An 18,098-nucleotide genomic window follows, 5' to 3' on the forward strand; every position below is an offset into this window, starting at 1 on the left:
ATATTCACCAACAACGATGACTTAACAAGAAGTTAATGGCTGTGACAGCAGCGCACAATCTGCACTTGACAAATTTCAATTATGTTATTTCATGTGCAGCAAGCTTGTGGTGTATTATTTGTGAGTGTGTGTGTGTAAAATATATGTGGAGGCAAATGTTCTCCTGTGCACCAACAAACACTGAGTAAAAAATTTGTCTGCAGGGCAAAAATATCTAATTGAACCTTTAAAAAATGCTTGAATATTTATCCATAGTTGCCTTTAAAACATCAATCAGGGACTTGAATGAAAATTGATTTCAGCTAATGAGCTTTAAATGCTATTTTTTGCCAGTTGGGGGGAAATTACGTCACACGTAAACTAGCTTCAGCATAAAAACAGCATTTTGATTGGGGAGCTGTCACTGGTGATTCATTGGCTTTTAGACAGGTCTGCTGTTGTGAATCACATGCTTGACTATGATGCAAGAGCATTTAGACGTTTCATTAATTTTTTTTAAAGAATTGTATCCTTCTTCCCAAAAAACATTAATTTCAGCCTTGTTTTAAAGACTATTTATCTTCTGTTAGTTTTTTCCCTTTTACACATAAATGAGTGATCATTGTTAATGAGCTTTAAATGGCATTTTGTGCCTCTTGACTGAATTTACTCCCCATATAATAAGAGCATTAATGCAATGTTGGCATTTATCAGTCAATTATAAGATTTTCTGCAGTTTGGATTGGGACTGGAGAGCACAGAGCACTGCAAACATTTAAACAGTGTGTAACCAGCTCTAAGAACAGAGACATGGAGAAGAAGTCTGCCTGCAGAGAAGCAGTCCAGGTCACTATTTCAAATCCCCGTTGAATGAGGGCTGCAACAATTACGATCGTCCAATATTGACGTGCCTGCAGGCAAAATGCTGAACCTGCAGCTGCTCAGGTGAAGGCGTAATACAGTCCTGGTCATAGGGGGCATTTCTCAGGTTCAGAGCATAGAGCTGTTGAACAGCTTTCCTCCAAAGCGAGCTGATACTCAAAGGCTTAATTTCCATTAAAATGAGCTTCAAAACTGAAGGATTTGCTGTGTGATTTTAGTTCCACCATATCGTAAAAGAAACTCAGAAGAATTAAGCCATATATATAAATATGTAAAGCTCTTTGAGTTGTGTGTGTGTGCATGTATTAATAAAATATAATTTTACAAGGTTTATTTTAATTTTAAAGCCTCAGTGCAAATAAAAACTCCTGCACATAATGTGTATTCTGGCAGGACAGAAAGAACTCTTTTAATAAGCCTTTTATTCTTTATCCATTCAGATATTTCTGTCACTGGAATGATGGCAGCTTTAAATAATCTTCCTAGAAATGAATTTTTTAATACTATGAATTTTTTCCACAGTTGTTATAATTCTGCCTTTCTATCTCAAGCATATTTAACCAGAAATGTTCATGTCCTAAGAGCATATTGGGTTCTTCAGCTGCTGCATGTTTCACTGTCTTTGCCAGCTGGTTTCTGACGGTGTCATCGGGGCAGACATAGGGCATCAAGCTGGCTTGGGAAAGCCTTGGAATACCCCAGAAGAGCTAAAGAGAGACTGCGGGATGAGGGCTGTCTGAGCACCTATATATAGACTGTTCTGTCACGAGGGTGGATGGATGGATGGATGGACTGGTGAGGCTTTTAAGGTTTAGAGTCCCAAGATTCTTTTTCATTTGGATCATCTTCTACACTCTCCAAACTTGACAAGCAACCTGAAGCTCCTCCCCTTTCATCCCCTTTCTACTGGTCATTAAGTAAGTACACGCATTAGGTGGACCATGTGTGTAATAGACACGCTGGTCAATGTGTCCATTTCACGCTTTGCCTCTCCAAAATTCGAAATGCACACACATGAAAACGTTGCATTAAGTTGCAGAAACAGAAGCCAACATGTAAATAATCACTGGAAGATGTTTAAACAGCCATTATTAAGTCATTTACATGGATAGACATATTAATCCAAGGACCCTGAAATGTGCATACATTTCTTGCTCACTAGAGACTTCGTGGCTTTAAATATATTATCTCCCCCTGCTGCGAACGCAACTTCTGCATGTCCATTACACGTTTCGTTGTGATACTGATTTGTGTAAGTGCAGGTGAATGGTAATTGGCAGTTTAAATTAAATACAGCTGGAGCTTTCATTTTCCCACTTCCAGTCAAACCCAGGCAGGCTGCAGCACTGCAGTGTTATGTGATCCTGACCTGGCCAGTTTGTGCAGGTTGGAGAAGATTCCCTCTGGGACGCTCTCTATGAGGTTGTGGTCCAGGCTGAGGGTGTTGACACTGACGAGCAAAGCAATGGTGTCCCAGGGGATTTCCACCAGGTTGTTGTAGCTCAGATCCAAATCCTCCAGAGTCTCCAGGAAGTCCTGTGAGGGCGACAGAGGCAGGATGCTATCAGTGACTTTAAAGGCTCAAAGTGGTATAATTAAAAAAAAAACAAGCATGACTTTGCTTTATCTTCAAGTGCTGAAGTATAGCATTAAAGGGTAAAGAGACAGATAATAAATAAGAAGGATATAAAATGGAAAAGAGATGAAAATGAAACTTGCAAATAAAAAAGGGAAGAAAAGAAGGAAGGCCCAACAGAAAAAAATACAAAAAATTCCATTTCCAACAAAAGTGGGGGAAATAAGTACAAAGAAAATCTTTGGTATGATAAGAAAAGATACAAATTTAGAAATAGAAAGAATGAAACATCCAGATGAACAGAATCATCTTTCTGGGAACTGAATCCAAACAAAGAAAAAATGAAATCAGTTACTGCGGTCAGTGGTGTACACTCCAAACCAGGCTCTTCTCTCTAATTGCCTCTAAACAATTCTCATAATGTGGACATAGATGAAATGTCACGAGTCAGCACACATTCCAACGAGCAGAAACACAAAGATGGAGAAGAAGATGAAGCTGGATTGAAGGAGCGCAATAAAAGCCTGGCGATCAGCTAAAGTGTTGTTGCTGCTGTAATTGCTCTCATAATTCACACAATCAGGACAGTGTTTGAATGTCACAATGCCTTGATTCTCATTACAATAATCAATGCTTTATTGCTTTTTCAACAAAGGGAATCTCATTTCTCACTGACAAAAGAAACTTTAAGAGGCGTGAAGAGAAGTTCAAAGACAGCAGAACAGAGTCCCAACCGTTCCACGACTGTCCTCTCAAGAAAATGACTGATTTTGTTCAAACTGCTGAAAATAACTGTTTATGTGCAGTTTAATGGTGGGGAATCGGTGCTTGAAATAACTGGTTTTCACAGTGGGGACTGGAGTTTCCTACCATCATGCCCCAAAGCCAGTAGACGACGATCTCAGCCACGTGCAGCATGCTAACGAATAGCTTACAAATGAAGATGATATTTGTCTTGTGTTCCCATTTCACTGATTTTTGTTTGCTTCCTTCAGTGTTAGGCTCACAGTATTACCAGTATTTGTACACAAACTGAACACATTGTTATAAAGTTTGGCTATCTGCCATTGTGACATTCTATACTTGGTTATATGTCAGAAAATAAGTGAGAGTAGATCAAGGTTAGTGTATTGTGTTAATACATTATATTTATCTATGTTGGAGCCTCTTCCTTAGAGAATGTATATTAGACTTAAAGAAGAAGACGTTCTTCATGTATATTACCTGGCAGTGACTGACTGTGATTGGACAGCTGCAAACAAAATATACACTGAAGTCTCGTCAAGTGCAGTGTGTTGATATTTTTATGCATATGGACAAAAAAAATATCTTTTTTGTGTGCTGTCTGCAGGATGTTTGAAAACACTTGTATTTAAACTACATTTAGTGGAAATTGACTCTGAGTGCTGGATCTCAAGGGACTTTTAGTAAAATCAACTTTTAGCTATTATTATGATTTAGTTGGAGAAACAGCACTTGTTCTTAGATAATAAAGTCTTGAAAGTGAGAGCGACACGAAGGAGGAAGGAGGAGAGGGTCAAAGCCATGTGTAAAATGAGACACTTTCTGATACAGCGAGTGAGAGCGGAGCAGTGAGGGTCGGACTAAAGTTCAGACAGTTCAATCCATTAGTGAGGTCAGAGTTCACGCCACTCTAGTTTATCTTCATGAAATGTCCGCAGAGGTCTGTGAGCCAGTCCTGAGGGGACACTTTTAGTCCTTTAATGAGCAGAGAAAGGACAGCATCATCAAGACGGGGGACACGGTTTATTCTAGGACCGGGTTATTAAAAAGGTGTCCAGCTGGGTGGCAGAGTGAGGCGGGCAGGCAGGGCTGGCTGCTTCTGCTGGACTTTCGAGTTAGAGCCAAAAATGTTGTCTTACACAACACTTGACCCTCAGCACTGAAACTTTTCATTAATGACTTTGCAATAACTTTTCCACTCACGATCTTGGCTCTTGTGTGAACGCTTGGTTGACAACGAATGTTAAAAGCACCGATTAAAATTAGTTGGATTTAAAACACTTTGTTAGTGTAATTTGGGCTTACCCAGAGGAGCTGGTGGCAGCAGAAAGAGCAATTTAAACACTTCTAAGAGTTTTGCATCCTTTATGTGAGTGATTTTAGTTCATTTTCAGAGCAAGTTCTTAATTACACTGTGAAATGGTTTTGCGTATTGAGAAGCAGAGCTTAATTTGTAGGACCGCTAGGATTATTTTTTAAATTGAAACCATAATTTTAAAGCTACTTAATGTCCGAGGTTAAATGGACATTTTTGTCCCTGTAGTTTTATTTATGTGTCTAGATTTTGGCCCAATTTCTGATACGAAATTAAATTAAAAAGTTCTTCTTCACGTGTCTTTGAGGACACGATCAAGATGGGGATTTCCGTTCTCCAGAGTTTCTTTACTGGTTTAATAAGAGTTAAAATATTTTTACATATTTAAAAAATATACATTTTCTCTGCATGAGCTGGATGTTCAGCTATGCTTTAGTACCTGAAAGGCTCCCTCTGATATACTGTGCAGCTGGTTGTTGGCCAGGATGAGGTGCCTCAGGTTGACCAGGCCCTGGAAGTGAGAGTCATCCAGCACGGTGAGGCGGTTGGCATCCAGGTGGAGGGCGTGGAGGTCCTGGAGATCGGCAAAGGTGTACGGCCTGATCTGGCTGATGGTGTTTCGACTTAGTGTCAGGTGGATCTGGACATGCAGGAAAACACAAGATCCACATTAAATGACCCATTTTCATGTAAAACACCAACACGTTGTTTGTTGCCAACTCAAAAATGGTGCAAAATGGATAAAAGCAATCTAATAAGGTTCACTTTGGCATATTTCTGTGTAGGGAGGTAAGTGATAGCTTATGAGTCACCACTTAAGATATAATGTTTAGTTTGAGCAGGTTGAACTCGCGGGTCTGTGGAGATTAAACTTGTATTTAACCGTCCACATTTTTTCATGAATGATACTAGTAATTAACGTGAGAGTACAATGGGTCAATGAATGAGTCCGGTATCCATTTATACTTAAAGCTATCATTAAAAAGCTCGCTGCTGAGGTCAGGAATTGCAGTCTGCTTAATACCTCCACTGTACACAAAATATGAGTGCAAAGATGCAAAAATATATTCGATTAACACCCAAGAAAGGGTCAATCAGCCCCCACACATTTCGAATCTGCTGTGGAAATGAGCCTCGATCACAGGGGACATCTGTGGCGCTCCGTCACGCTCATCACCAAACGATTAGAGCCTCATTTCCCACGTTTCCTTGTGTGTGAGCAAACATCTTCCATGCTGTTGTGCTCACACTAGAGAGAAAAGTTATTTTTCACACACTAAGGAAGTCTCCAGCTGTGACGAGTGTGTCTATTTGGTGCGTAAATATGGTGATATTGGTGGTTTTCTTCTTGAGCTGCGTGCAGTGAAGCCTCGTTGCCCCCATTACTGTGATTACGGTGGGATTAATTAGTGAAATCCATTAAGATATCAGAAATGTCACCTCAGTCAACATGTTATGCTGTAAGGGGCAGATGTTCCTAATGTTTTCTGAGCTCTCTGTGGAATAAACATGACATGTTGCCTCATTTCTTACTTTCACATTCAGAGTTTTCTTTACTCTGACTGATGAATGCTTGCAAACCCTCCTCAGATGCTATCACACCATTAATCTGTGATGCACGGTTTATTTCCGAGTTTATTTTGAACTCCAGTGAGGCACTTTACTCTTTCTGTACTGGTTACTCTTTTCTGTCAGGTAAATGTACTTCAAATAGAGGTGTCCTCAATTTCTGCATTTCTGCCATAGGATGCTGCACGATGAGTCTAGTTTTTGACCGACGGTTTTACAAAGATGCAAATATCATAAATAAAAATATTAGATATGATCTAACTGTGTGACAAAACCCTGTTCTAGATAGTGTTAGAAAACGTGTATTTAAGTATCACTCTGGTCTGTTGCTCTTTGTTTGTTGGGTCTGGATGGTTCTGGCAAAGACTTGCAGGCTTTTTGGGTCAGCATCTTTATGTAAAACATCATTCACCCTGTTTCATTTCTGCTACTGCAACATTACAGAGACACAAGGACGATGATTAAATTAAAGTATTTACTTCATTTTGCAGTAATGATGTGTTTCAGTGTAAACGTGTTCATTTCACGTCTTAACATGGGAGTTTATGGACCGACTCACTTTTGGAGCCTGCCTCAAGAGGCCATTAGAGGAACTACAGTTTTTGGCATTACTGCACTGGCTTCACTTTTCAGCCCCGGAACAGGTTGCCACTTGTTCTCTACTCATGCATTACTTTGTCTCTTATGCTCTCAGTTTCACCACATATACTCAGAGAGGAGCACACGAAATGAAGGTGAATTGACATAATGGGCCATGACAACAAATAATTACAGGCCAATGCAGGTCAATCATCAACTCCTCAAAAGGAGGATGGCTGCAGTGTCAGGTGGGACTAGTTACTCTGTTACTCCGTTTCAGAAGTTCATTAGCAAAAAGGGAAACTCCTGTAACGAGCTATTTCACGGCATCAAACGCTCTCTGTAAAACCCTGGAACCTGTTCAATGTGGAAAATGTTCCATGATTAACACTTTATTGTAATGTCACTGCGTGACTGAGACTTGACAGCAGAATCGGGTAGAGAAACCTTCCTCCAGTTGATCAAAGCTGTTTTAACTCTGCAGCTTCAAAATGTTGCGTTTAACTTAAGAATGACCGCTGCTGTTCATCTGCAGCAATCCAGTCAAGCAGGCTGGGAGATGCTGAAGTACAGGATTACTTTTCCCAATAAATTCAAGCATAACATTAATAACCTATAACATCTTGCATGAATCTGAACTGTTGCTGCAATATAACTGAAGTAATAATGGGCACTGATTCATCTCTGATGGCTTAACAAGTCTTTTGGCTCAGTGTGCAAAAAAATGTAATTCATGTAAACAAAAGGCTGTTTAATAAGCTAATAAGTAGAGCACGGTTGAGTAAATATAATCAATATGTGGGGCATCAGTAACATAAATGTTTAGAATAACTTGGTTGCTGTGATCTTTTTCATGCAAAGCTAAAACAACATTAAAAAAGAGTTTCCTGGCAGGAGCGGCCCAGGTGGAGCCTGCTTAGCAGAAGGAAGCTACAGTACAAACATGAATGTGAAGGTGTTAAAAAAGTGAGCTCTGACCAGGCTGGTCATGTTGGCGAAGTCACGGTGCCTCAGCGTCGTAATGAAGTTGTCCATCAGCCTGAGTTCAGCCGTCTGGCGGTCAATGTTGGGCGGAACGAAGAGGAGGCCTGTCTTGGCGCAAAGCACCGTGTAGGACGGCAGCAGATTCTGGCACGTGCACCGCTTCGGACACAGCATGGACGAGGAGCAGGAGGGGAGGGAGGACAGGAGGATGAAGAGGAGAGGGCAGACCAGCAAGGAGATGATATCCATGGCTGCTCTCCTGCTGCAACAGAGAAATTAGGAACACATCAGTTCATGCAGCAGCACACACTCAAGTATCAAACTGGACTTTAAAAACACCCAGCAGGGGACAGAAATGACTTCCAGAGCATCAAATTAAGAAAAAAAACTGCACTTGATCCAAATCGGCGCTCCTTGGTTTGATTTAAAGGGTTGGTTATTCAGCAAAGACAGTCAAACACTGCAGGATGACTCTATAAATGATTATTCATCACTGCAGAAAACACGCTGTTTTTCTTCTTTTCTGCTTTTTTTTGGCCGTACACAGCAACAAAGCAATATTTCTTTTATGCATCTTTTTCCACAAAAAGTTTCAAGAAAAGAAAAGTTTTATATTAAAGGATAGAGGAGACAAGAGATAGATGGTTAAGGAGATGGGAACGGGAGGGGAATCAGAGACGCTGAGGTAAATGAAAGAATTTAAGAGCATGTTATTGCAGCACTTTCCCTTTTTTTTGCTGAGTGAGTTGTCCTGGGAAAGTGAAAGTAAACAGCATGCATACGACCAATTAACCTCAGCGCACTCTTATGATTGCAATCTAAGTAGAACATTAAAGAACACAAATTACACAGTGTGCAGTTGTCTGCCTCACTTCATAAATTTCAGAGATGTTTTTGTGCATGAAAATGAGACCAAACCAAGTTTCCCAGCCATGGCAATAAAGGAATACATTTACATTCATATTGATTTCGCTGTATGTTTGTAAGTTCAACTCGGCGGAGCCCTGAATAAATTCATATGAAGAGAAAAGGGAAACACACAAAAGCGGGAATGACACACGCAAAGGAAAATCATGAGAACGCACACACTCATTCATGCATGCGTGCGGACTCCCGCATGTGCACACACTCTGAAAAGTTCTTCTGAGTTAGATGCCGAGCGACTGGAGGAAGGTCGATTGCAAATAACTGCGGAAAGAGACGCGCTCTTTTATTTATGGTGCAGAAATATTCAAACTGTGCCTCAGCCTGCAGCACAGAATACAGAAGAGGAAGCGTCTGTGTCCTCATAACATGGTAGAGTGCAGGATACGGAGTTAAATGTGAGCAACTAATGAGAGAGATGTAATGGAATGAGATAAATTCAATGGAAATGATGAGGAGAATTCAAAACCCAACTGAGACTACACCCAAATGTCAATGGGTAATTCAGGAGTGTGCACACGATGGGAATTCAAGCGTTCAAACAATAATGAGCGCCGAACGGCGCTCATAAATTTGTCACGTGAATGAGAATCTCAAAGACGTTTGGCTAGGCTCAGGGTAAACGAAAAAGTTTCATATGTCGTATCTGTGACTCATCCAACAGAAGGGTTTCATTGATTGACCAGGAAGTCCTGCTGATATCAAAATGTCTTTAAAAGGAGAGACCTGGCCGAAGCAGCAGCAAACACAGCGTGACAGTATGAGCATGTGCCTCCTCGAACCACATACATTCAGATCTTTATGGAAATGTATTCCACGTCCACGATGTACATTAACAATACGTGCATATGAACAGCATGCATGAAAAATGAAGCTCAAAGAGGAGCATGGCTTGGAAGTTTGTTTCAGTTTTAACTATCACAGAGTTTCCTGCAAGTTGTCAGTGACGACTACCAAATTATAATAAATGTAAAGGTGTGAGAGAGAGCATAGAGATGCATGACTGAATCAAATGAGTTTAAGTGTTATCAGAACAGAAATGCGCTTCCCTTTTTTGTCTGGACCCTTTTTTAATTTGCAGTTTTAAAATGGTTTTGATCTTTGATGGAGGACAGTCCAACTCTACAGGCTTGAACTTGACAAAAAAAGAATTGAATTCAAATGGTCACCCATACATATGCAACCTGTTCTCATTCCTAGGGCATGAGCACTTGACATGCTGGCTGAGGGAATATTGGACACTGAGAAGGAATGGTCCACTTGTTTGGTTCAGCAAAATATGCTTGTTTTTGTTAAAACACACATTAACAACATTAACATTTAGACTGGATTCTGAACTCCCGGCGCAGATGCCAAGTAGCACCTTGTGGTTGGTTGTTGGCGTTTTAGAGAACAGCAGTAATTGATGCCTGGGAGAGAGGATGAGCTGTGAGAAAGCATTTGCCCTCTTTTCCTGATTTTTGAATAAAACATGTAAGCATGACAAATATTGTCAGGACCAGTGAGTCCACCTCTGAATGGGTCAAAAATACAAATTGAATGGTTTTGGTGTGGCTTAGTCAAAGTTTGGACTTAAATCCGATTGATTTTTTTTTAACTTTAGGCTTTAAACTGGCCGTTCATGACTGAAAACCCTCCAATGTGGATGAATTAAAGCAAGTCTGCAACTAAGAGTCAATCAAAATTCCTCCACTGCGACGTGAAAAGGCTCATCGCCGATTATCAGAAAAACTTGACCGCACATTTTCCACACAGTGGCAGACAGGTCTGAGGAGCTCTTTGTAATAAACGAATCATTCAAGTAAAAGCTAACTGCATTTTACAATTACTCGGGTCATCTTTGTCTAACTTTAGAATTATTTGGGTGATCTAAAATATGTAAATATGTAAAAATAAATCAGGAAGGGGGACATGCGCAGCGCTGTATATGTGCTGGACACATTAAACACAGAACACTGTTGGTGTGAGGCAGAGGTGACCAATTATCTCTACTGTTTCAATTTGTTTACAGCTCGTACACTGTTTCGTACTTTTGCAGGTTTTTCAGGTGCTGTAAGATGTTGGGTCTCTGAAGAGCACTGGTGCTCTGAGAACAGATTTAATTTGTTTAGTCAGGCCAGCTTAGCGTGAGAAAAATGCAAAACAGTTCTTTTTCAGACTACAAGCACTTCTCAATCTCCGTCGCTCTCTCTCCTCTTTTCATCACTTGCTTCTCGACTGAAAGTGCTTCTCATTTCAATTGCATTGCCTCTTTTTTCCATCCTTCTACTTATCTTTCTGCCTGCATCATCCCATCATCCCTCTCTCAAACCCTTTTCAGCTGTTTCCTGTCACCTCTCACTTCTGAGACTGCAGACATCCCTTCATTCCTCTTTCCTCCCATCCTATCATCATTCTCTTCCTCCATCTGCATCACTGCCTCTATCCATCCTTCTGTCTCTCCATTTTCATCCCTGGAAGAGCATTTACTCATCTATCTCTCCACATGACTTACATGTCCATCCCTTTCCCCTCTGTGCATCTCTCTCAACTCTCTTTGATCAACTCCTTCTTCATCCATCTATCCTTACCACTAATTTTTCACACTGTCATCCTCCTGTCATCTCCCCTTCTATTCATCGCCTTTGCGTCATTCTCTTCCTCATATTTAAAAATAGTATGTTACATGTTTGGGATCTGCTGCTTGCAAAATAAAAGGCACGTGTTGAGCAACATGTCCTCAGATGATAAAGAAATATGCAATTTAACATTAAAATGATCATTTGTATGTTGATTGAACTTCATGGTTTGCTGGCCAGACCTGAGTTAAAGTGACCTTCAAAGAAGCAGGAGGTACTATTGAGAGCAGCGGTACTTCTACTTGCCTCTAATTTGTTTTGTTTGGACCTTGGGATAAGATCTCAGACATGGTCTTGAAATTCTTACCAATCACATCTTGGCATCTTGGTTTGTAGCGTGTTAGTGTGAGGCTATCGAGTTGCAAACGCCGGGACTGAAAAATGAAGCCTAGTCAGAAAAAACTGCAGTTCTTGGTTTGGCCACATGAGGCTGCCTCATGCGTCTCCCATGTTAAATGACCAAACTTAACAGCGTTAAGCAACACATTTACCACCTGATACAAAAGAAAACCCCCTGCTAGGCATGATCTCAGCGAATTTGAGATGCCGAATACGTCCACCATTTTCAAAACAACCTGTAGTGCTGCAGCTTTGAGCTGCATAATAACTCTCATTCCAACATGCTCCTAATCAGGATACTTGCTAATTAAAAAAACAATTATGACGATGAAAATCATCATGATGAGCCAAAAGTTTCAAACTGTAGTAAAATGTTTGAACCTGAAGAAGGTACAAGTGGCTGGAGTCTATCGCAGCTATCACAGGGCAAGAGGCAGGGTACACCATGGTCGCCAGTCTGTCGCAGGGCTAACACTGACAACCATTCACACCTTGGCAATTTAGAAGTACCAGCAAACCCAACTAACTGCATGTCTTTGGATTGTGGGAAGAAGCCGGAGCACCCGGAGAGAACCCACGCAAACACGGGGAGAACATGCAAACTCCTCACAGAAAGACCTGAAGGTGGAGTCGACCTCAGGACCATGAATGTGTGAACCAACTTATTAATGCATTTTCACTGGAAAACTCGACAAAATCAGTGGGATGAAATCTCAGGGAAGTGCAAATATCTATAAAAATGTCTTTTTGCCAGTCCATCCAACCAAATTTTGAACGTCAGAGCAACCTAATATTCCTAAAATGCCATTATTCTTTTTGCTCCAAGACCACCTCTGCAAATGTCACAGCTTTGTAAAGTGGTGAAAAATCCTACTAATTATAGTAAAATATGGTAGTGGGATAAGCTTCTCTTTGGGGCACTCTAAGATGCGCTCAAGCATGCGGTTCATGGTTGTCAGCATGCAAACCATCAGCTGTTCCTAAAGCTGACCAAGTACTTTTCTTTCCTAAAATACTTTTCATTTCTTTTTCAGTTCAGTTTTATTCATATAGCACCAAATCACAACACCACAGGTGCTTCACATTGTAAGGTTTAAACGTAAGGTGTTGATGTCTCTAGAGTATTTTTTGCATTAATATTGTCAATGAACAAAGGAAAGCTTTGACTGTGTGTCACATACATTTTGTCATTCATGATAAAAAAAAAGTGCCTAAAGAATCACAAGAGTGAGCAGAAATCACACAGAGAAGTCACAGAGAATAGTGTGGATGTATAGGCTGAAGAGAGAAATAGAGGAAAGCCATTGAGTGGGTGGGAGCTTGATGAGAGGACAAGAGCAGAAGTTCCTTTTTCCAACCAGCTGGTGGAGATGTTTAGCTACAGCTTCAGAAACATGAGAACACACACGCCTGCAAGTGCACACACACAAACATGCAGACTCAGGGCTGAAGCAAAGTCAGGCCACTGTGCTAAAGCGATGTGTATACTGCAGGAACAGAATGAAGACGAATGCTGCGAGAAACAGAGAATAAAACACACAAGGTAGAGCGACATCTGACAACTGAAGCATGAGGGGATATTTTACATTCATCAGACTGTGAATATTCAGTAAGCCCGACTGCTGCCTCTACCTCACACTCATAGGCTGCTTCCTATAACTTAAGCATCAAATGCTGCGGTGGCTTGAATACATTAAAGGAATAAAATTACACCTTGCTTACATTCTGCTTAGGTTGCAGGATCTTATACCATATGTTCACAGCTGTGCTGCGATGCAGTGCAGGACTCATGCACCCTTCATGTTGGAAGGGTCAGCCAATCAGAAAAAAATGGCTTGGAGAAAGGGGGGTTGTGAGATTGTTATATTATCTTATGCCACGTTGTACCCCTAATTAAAGATTGTGAAATCATTATGTAGTTTTAACTCCTGACTTAGAAGAAGGTGACAACTATTAGATTTATTAGACTGATTTGTATTACATTAGACTGCTGATTTATTGTAAATGAATTACATTGTTTTATGCTGATTTACAAGAAATATTGTTTTCAGAGAATCATGGCCTTATTTGTCTGATTAGAAAGAACGGAACATACTGCACAGGAAGCCGAGGTCATAACTTCGGCTCACTGAGAGAGAAAGAATGTGGATGTTTAGGTTTTATGACTTTGGAGGGGGGCTGAAGCTACAAGAATGTGAGAAACGGTCAGACACTTCGAGATCTTGCGGACACCCTCCTGTCCACATCTCCGTCTGGACGTTTTCTAATGCTCAAAGTGTTGTATGGAATAAAGAGATTGTTGATTGAGCATTTATACACCGAGTGTTGTTCTTCCTTCAGCCCAAAGATCAAAGAATTGGGATATTTAACAGGATTGAAACTAAAATGGCTTATTTCAGACAGATGGCTTATTTCAGACAGATGGCTTATTTCAGACAGATGGCTTATTTCAGACAGATGATAAGCTAGGGCTGCACTGTAGCTCAGTATAAGATAAATAAAGATTACTTTTAATGTAACATTCCCACTTTTATATGTACGGAAGCACTTTACAAAGTGCTTTAGACTACAAGTCACATTTTAACCAGTGGATTCTTTACACTTTAAGCACGTTATCTGTCTCACATCCAAGGCCAATTTATAATCAACAGCCTCACTAAGTTGCAAGTCTTTGGACTGTGGGAGGAAGCTGAAGTACCCAGAGGAAACTGTACCCAGAGGTAACATGCAAACTCCACACAGAAAGGCCTGAGCCAATGAGATGTCTCATTAGTGCAAGAAGTCTGCTTTGAATCCTGTATCAACTTTGTCCAAACCAGCGTTGTGTTTCATGACGGTGGGATAGACTTAAAGTTTGATTTGATTCAGAAGAAGAAGTTAATGATAATGATAACAGGCTGTACATGCATGACTGTGTTGTTGGTATAATATATCATGGCAACAATTTGGGTAAACAGAGTATTTTTATTGTGCAAGTCTCATTTTGGTCCAAAACACATCATAAATCAGTGAATAAGCCTTTGTTCCTCTTCAGCGCAGAATGATTATGCAGTTTGATCAATAAAGATATGAAAAGTTTGTTTGTGTGCTACTGGTTTAGTCCAAAATATGTTTTGCAACTGTACAAGCAAAGAAATTTATCATAAATATTCTTTATGAATAACAAAAACGGTTGTTGTGTTTTAACACTATAAAAATGAAACTGAGCTGATTTAAAATCACTTCTCTGAAGCTCACAGAAAGATTCACAGATGCTTCAAGTTACACCATGTCGGTAATGTCGTGCTACTTTTTTTTAAAGACTTTTTGAGTAAAGAAAGTAATCTGATCCCAGCGTGTCCCACTTGTAAGAGAATAATGTTTCACATTTTTAAAGCAACACTCCTTAAATGAGACAGGATTTTACAGAGTGATCACAGCATGTCTCCCAGCAGGAGAGAGAAGCTGAGCTTAAGAGTTCTGTCACATCATCTCCATCTATTTATCTGTGTGTCTGCCACTGCTGCTCTGACACAACCAACTCGCTGCTGATGATCTTTGAATCGATGCATCTGAAATGGAATTAAAATCAATAGTAACTGACATGCAGAGGCCAACTGATGTTGATGTCTGGGTTGGATTTAAACATATTAATACAGAATGTTTACCATCCATACCAACACCATGTTCCTGTGCAGATGGAAAAATTAAATCATAGCAGCAAGTGCACAGAATATTGAATTTATGGCACGATCCACTATCATTTATAAGAGGCTTAAATTGATAAGATAAAACACAACTCAAAGTAATAAAAAAAACTGTTAGTTTAATTAGTTTAAGGAATCATAAAATAGGAAATAGGTCACTGAACACAAATTCCCATTCATTAATTGAATAACGGCCTTCTAGACACAAGGGTCACCACTCCTTAGCCATCTTAGTAACAGCTCTGTGTATTTATTTAGGAAGTTATTTTTGAAGTTTCCTTCTAAATGAAAGGCAAGAAAGCCATAACTTCAACCTTAAAGGTCACTGGGACACAAAAACTGCACGTGTGCTAATTGAATCTACTGAAAACTGCCGACTTTTTCCCAAAACAGGCTTTAAAAAGTCTCCTTTTCACCTTTGCACAGTCGCATTAATGGATCAGTCTGTAGTGCCAACACAGTCAACATCTCTGGCTTCCTGCACCACAGCACGAAACTGCTAAATGCTAATAGTTGCTACTTCTTCACTATGAAAACGAGTAGCTATGCTCACCAAAACATGGAACTGTGGGTGAGTGCAACACCATGACTGGCTCGTATGCTGCTCAGCTTAGCTGTTGAATAGCAAGTGCAGGACAACCACCTTTATTTAAGCAGCATTTCTTTTAAATCGTGCCAAAAAAACACCACTATTTAAATGACTGCGATACGCATTTTATAGCAACGTTGATTAATGAGTTTTGCTCGTATAATAAAGACTCTGAAAATGCAACTGTGCAAAAAAACGACTGCAAACAATAAATGCAACAAAACTGGGATAACTGTATATCTAAAGCAATAGAAAAGCATAAGAGAAAACACTCTCACAGAAGTTAGTTTTAGGTGCATAATTCAAATATCATCTGACGCCTGAATGTTTTACTCTGCTGTGCACAGATGTGTCATCAGTGTCAGGTGGTTGTAGTATTAGCAGATGAAAGAAAAAGGTTAAAAAAGTGATAACGTTGTTAAGCATGTCTGCTTTATTGATTCAGATGCTTTCACTTATGGGTAAGTATGTGTGCCCACTTTCAATGGAAGCTATTGTTAAACTCGGAGCAGCTCTGAAAGGAGACCCATCGCTCAGCGACAGACTGAAAGAACTAGTGATAGAACTGAGCAAAATGCTTGTTTTCAAGTAATTAGACAGCAATCAGCGAAGTGCAGTTATTCTACACAGGTCCAGACTGCAGTCTTAAATTCAACATTTTATTATAGTATTATAGTTTTGTGATCAAAACAGGCTGTGACAATAATGCTGTCGCAGCCAAATATAGAAGTGCATTTTCCTGTAGTCACAGTGCTTTTAAAAGTGATGACAGTAAGAAGTTACTACAAGTTTACAGCTTACAAGAAGCCCTAATGCTGCTCATTTGTGTGTGTGTGTGTGTGTGTGTGTGTGTGTGTGTGTGTGTGTGTGTGTGTGTGTGTGTGTGTGTGTGTGTGTGTATACGAGACACGGGAAACAGGCAGACAAATTTCAATTTCAATTAACATCAATCACTGTCATTTATACCGATGACATGTTAATGGATTTTGCATACACATGACACACTGGTAGGCCGAGCATCATGGAAAGTGTCATTTATATTTAAATGTCATTTCATTTCTACAGTCATCACCGTTATGCTCATTACAAGCCACACTGGGTAAAGCTGACAGAGTCGTACTTTAACCAGGAGCTGTAATCAATATCACTCAGAGAGCAGCTTCCATATTCAAATGCACATCCTCTTTATCTCGCGCATTCCCAGTCTCCACTGCTGGCTCTGTTTATTATTGTTTTATTTACGGAATATTTTATTTGATGCCAGGGCCACGAGTGATTACATAAAAACACCATTACCATGCAAATCCCACCATCCCACCAGTCACCTCTAATCAGATAAATCACCCAACTGTGTGTGGCACATACTGAATATAATAAGAACTAAAAGCAACACATATTCGTGCATCTTTTATAGGGTTTCAAGCTTTTCGAGTATCTGAGTATACAGTATATTTAGAAAGGTAAGGAGACAGAAATGGGCAAAATAAATCATACGCTGATCATTTCAGGCTGAATTTTTACACACGGCATAAACATCTATATGTTTTATGAAAGCAACAGAGGGGATGTTTAATTAATTAATATAGAAATAAAGCAATGCTGGAGGACACGGTGAGCAGCAATGTGGATGCTCCAAAGAATGAATATAGTTTAAGTGAGAGCATGCACCATGGATGCAGTACAGTTTATTAATCTTTGTGTAACGAAGAAGACTGCCAACTGTAGCATGCACACGAGGGCTTCTAATATCATTTTGTTAACTTCATTTCTTGTTCTGATCAAAGAGACTAAAATCAAACCTCAAACTACGTGTGAAAAAATAGGAAAAAGACGAAAACACTTTTTTCTTGCTGTTGCTTCGACTCAAGTTTCATATCGTTGAATGATCACCACCTCTCACGTTATCTCACTTTGACTGGGCTGCCATCGCTGCCTGGTAGTGATAATCGTATTCCTGTTTGTTCAGGAGATGAGCTGTTCTCAGGAGAGCCTGGGAAATGCAAATGCTGTAGTAATGTCACCAGAGGGGTCTTCAGGCCTACTGAGACTACACGCCATCATTAGATATTGACCAACATTACTTCTTTCCTCGCTGCTGGGGAGGAATACTACACTTTCCATCTGTCTGAAAGTCTTTCAATCCAAAGTTGGCACCTACATAAAAGAATTCACTGCTTGTTTCACCTTCAGAAAAAATAAATAAATGGATACATTTTGTACGAGTGAAGCGGAGCACTGACAGATGTATTGGTGCAGCATCAGCAGGGATGTGAACAGAGAGCTCAGCCTGAAAACAATGTTGACTGGTTGATCT

General features: G+C 40.1%; 1 protein-coding gene across 4 annotated transcripts in view; it reads right to left on the reverse strand.

The window, feature by feature from the left end:
- LOC146560353 (leucine-rich repeat and fibronectin type III domain-containing protein 1-like protein) overlaps nucleotides 1-18,098 on the reverse strand; it is a 423,438-nt gene that overhangs the window by 50,879 nt on the left and 354,461 nt on the right. For 3 of the 4 annotated variants that reach the window (XM_085244426.1, XM_085244422.1, XM_085244424.1), the window contains 3 exons: nucleotides 7,623-7,890; nucleotides 4,936-5,136; nucleotides 2,231-2,397 (listed from right to left, as the gene is read on the reverse strand). In XM_085244426.1, the coding sequence (XP_085100552.1) occupies nucleotides 2,231-2,397; nucleotides 4,936-5,136; nucleotides 7,623-7,877 (623 nt within the window). In that variant the 5' untranslated portion in view covers nucleotides 7,878-7,890. The remainder of the gene's footprint in view (nucleotides 1-2,230; nucleotides 2,398-4,935; nucleotides 5,137-7,622; nucleotides 7,891-18,098) is intronic. The other variant, XM_085244425.1, reaches the window with a different exon arrangement.

The sequence above is a fragment of the Mchenga conophoros genome, linkage group LG14, assembly GCF_057382185.1.
Source record: "Mchenga conophoros isolate Kocher_MC1m ecotype Shallow Benthic linkage group LG14, M_conophoros_male_GT1.1, whole genome shotgun sequence".
Taxonomy (NCBI): domain Eukaryota; kingdom Metazoa; phylum Chordata; class Actinopteri; order Cichliformes; family Cichlidae; genus Mchenga; species Mchenga conophoros.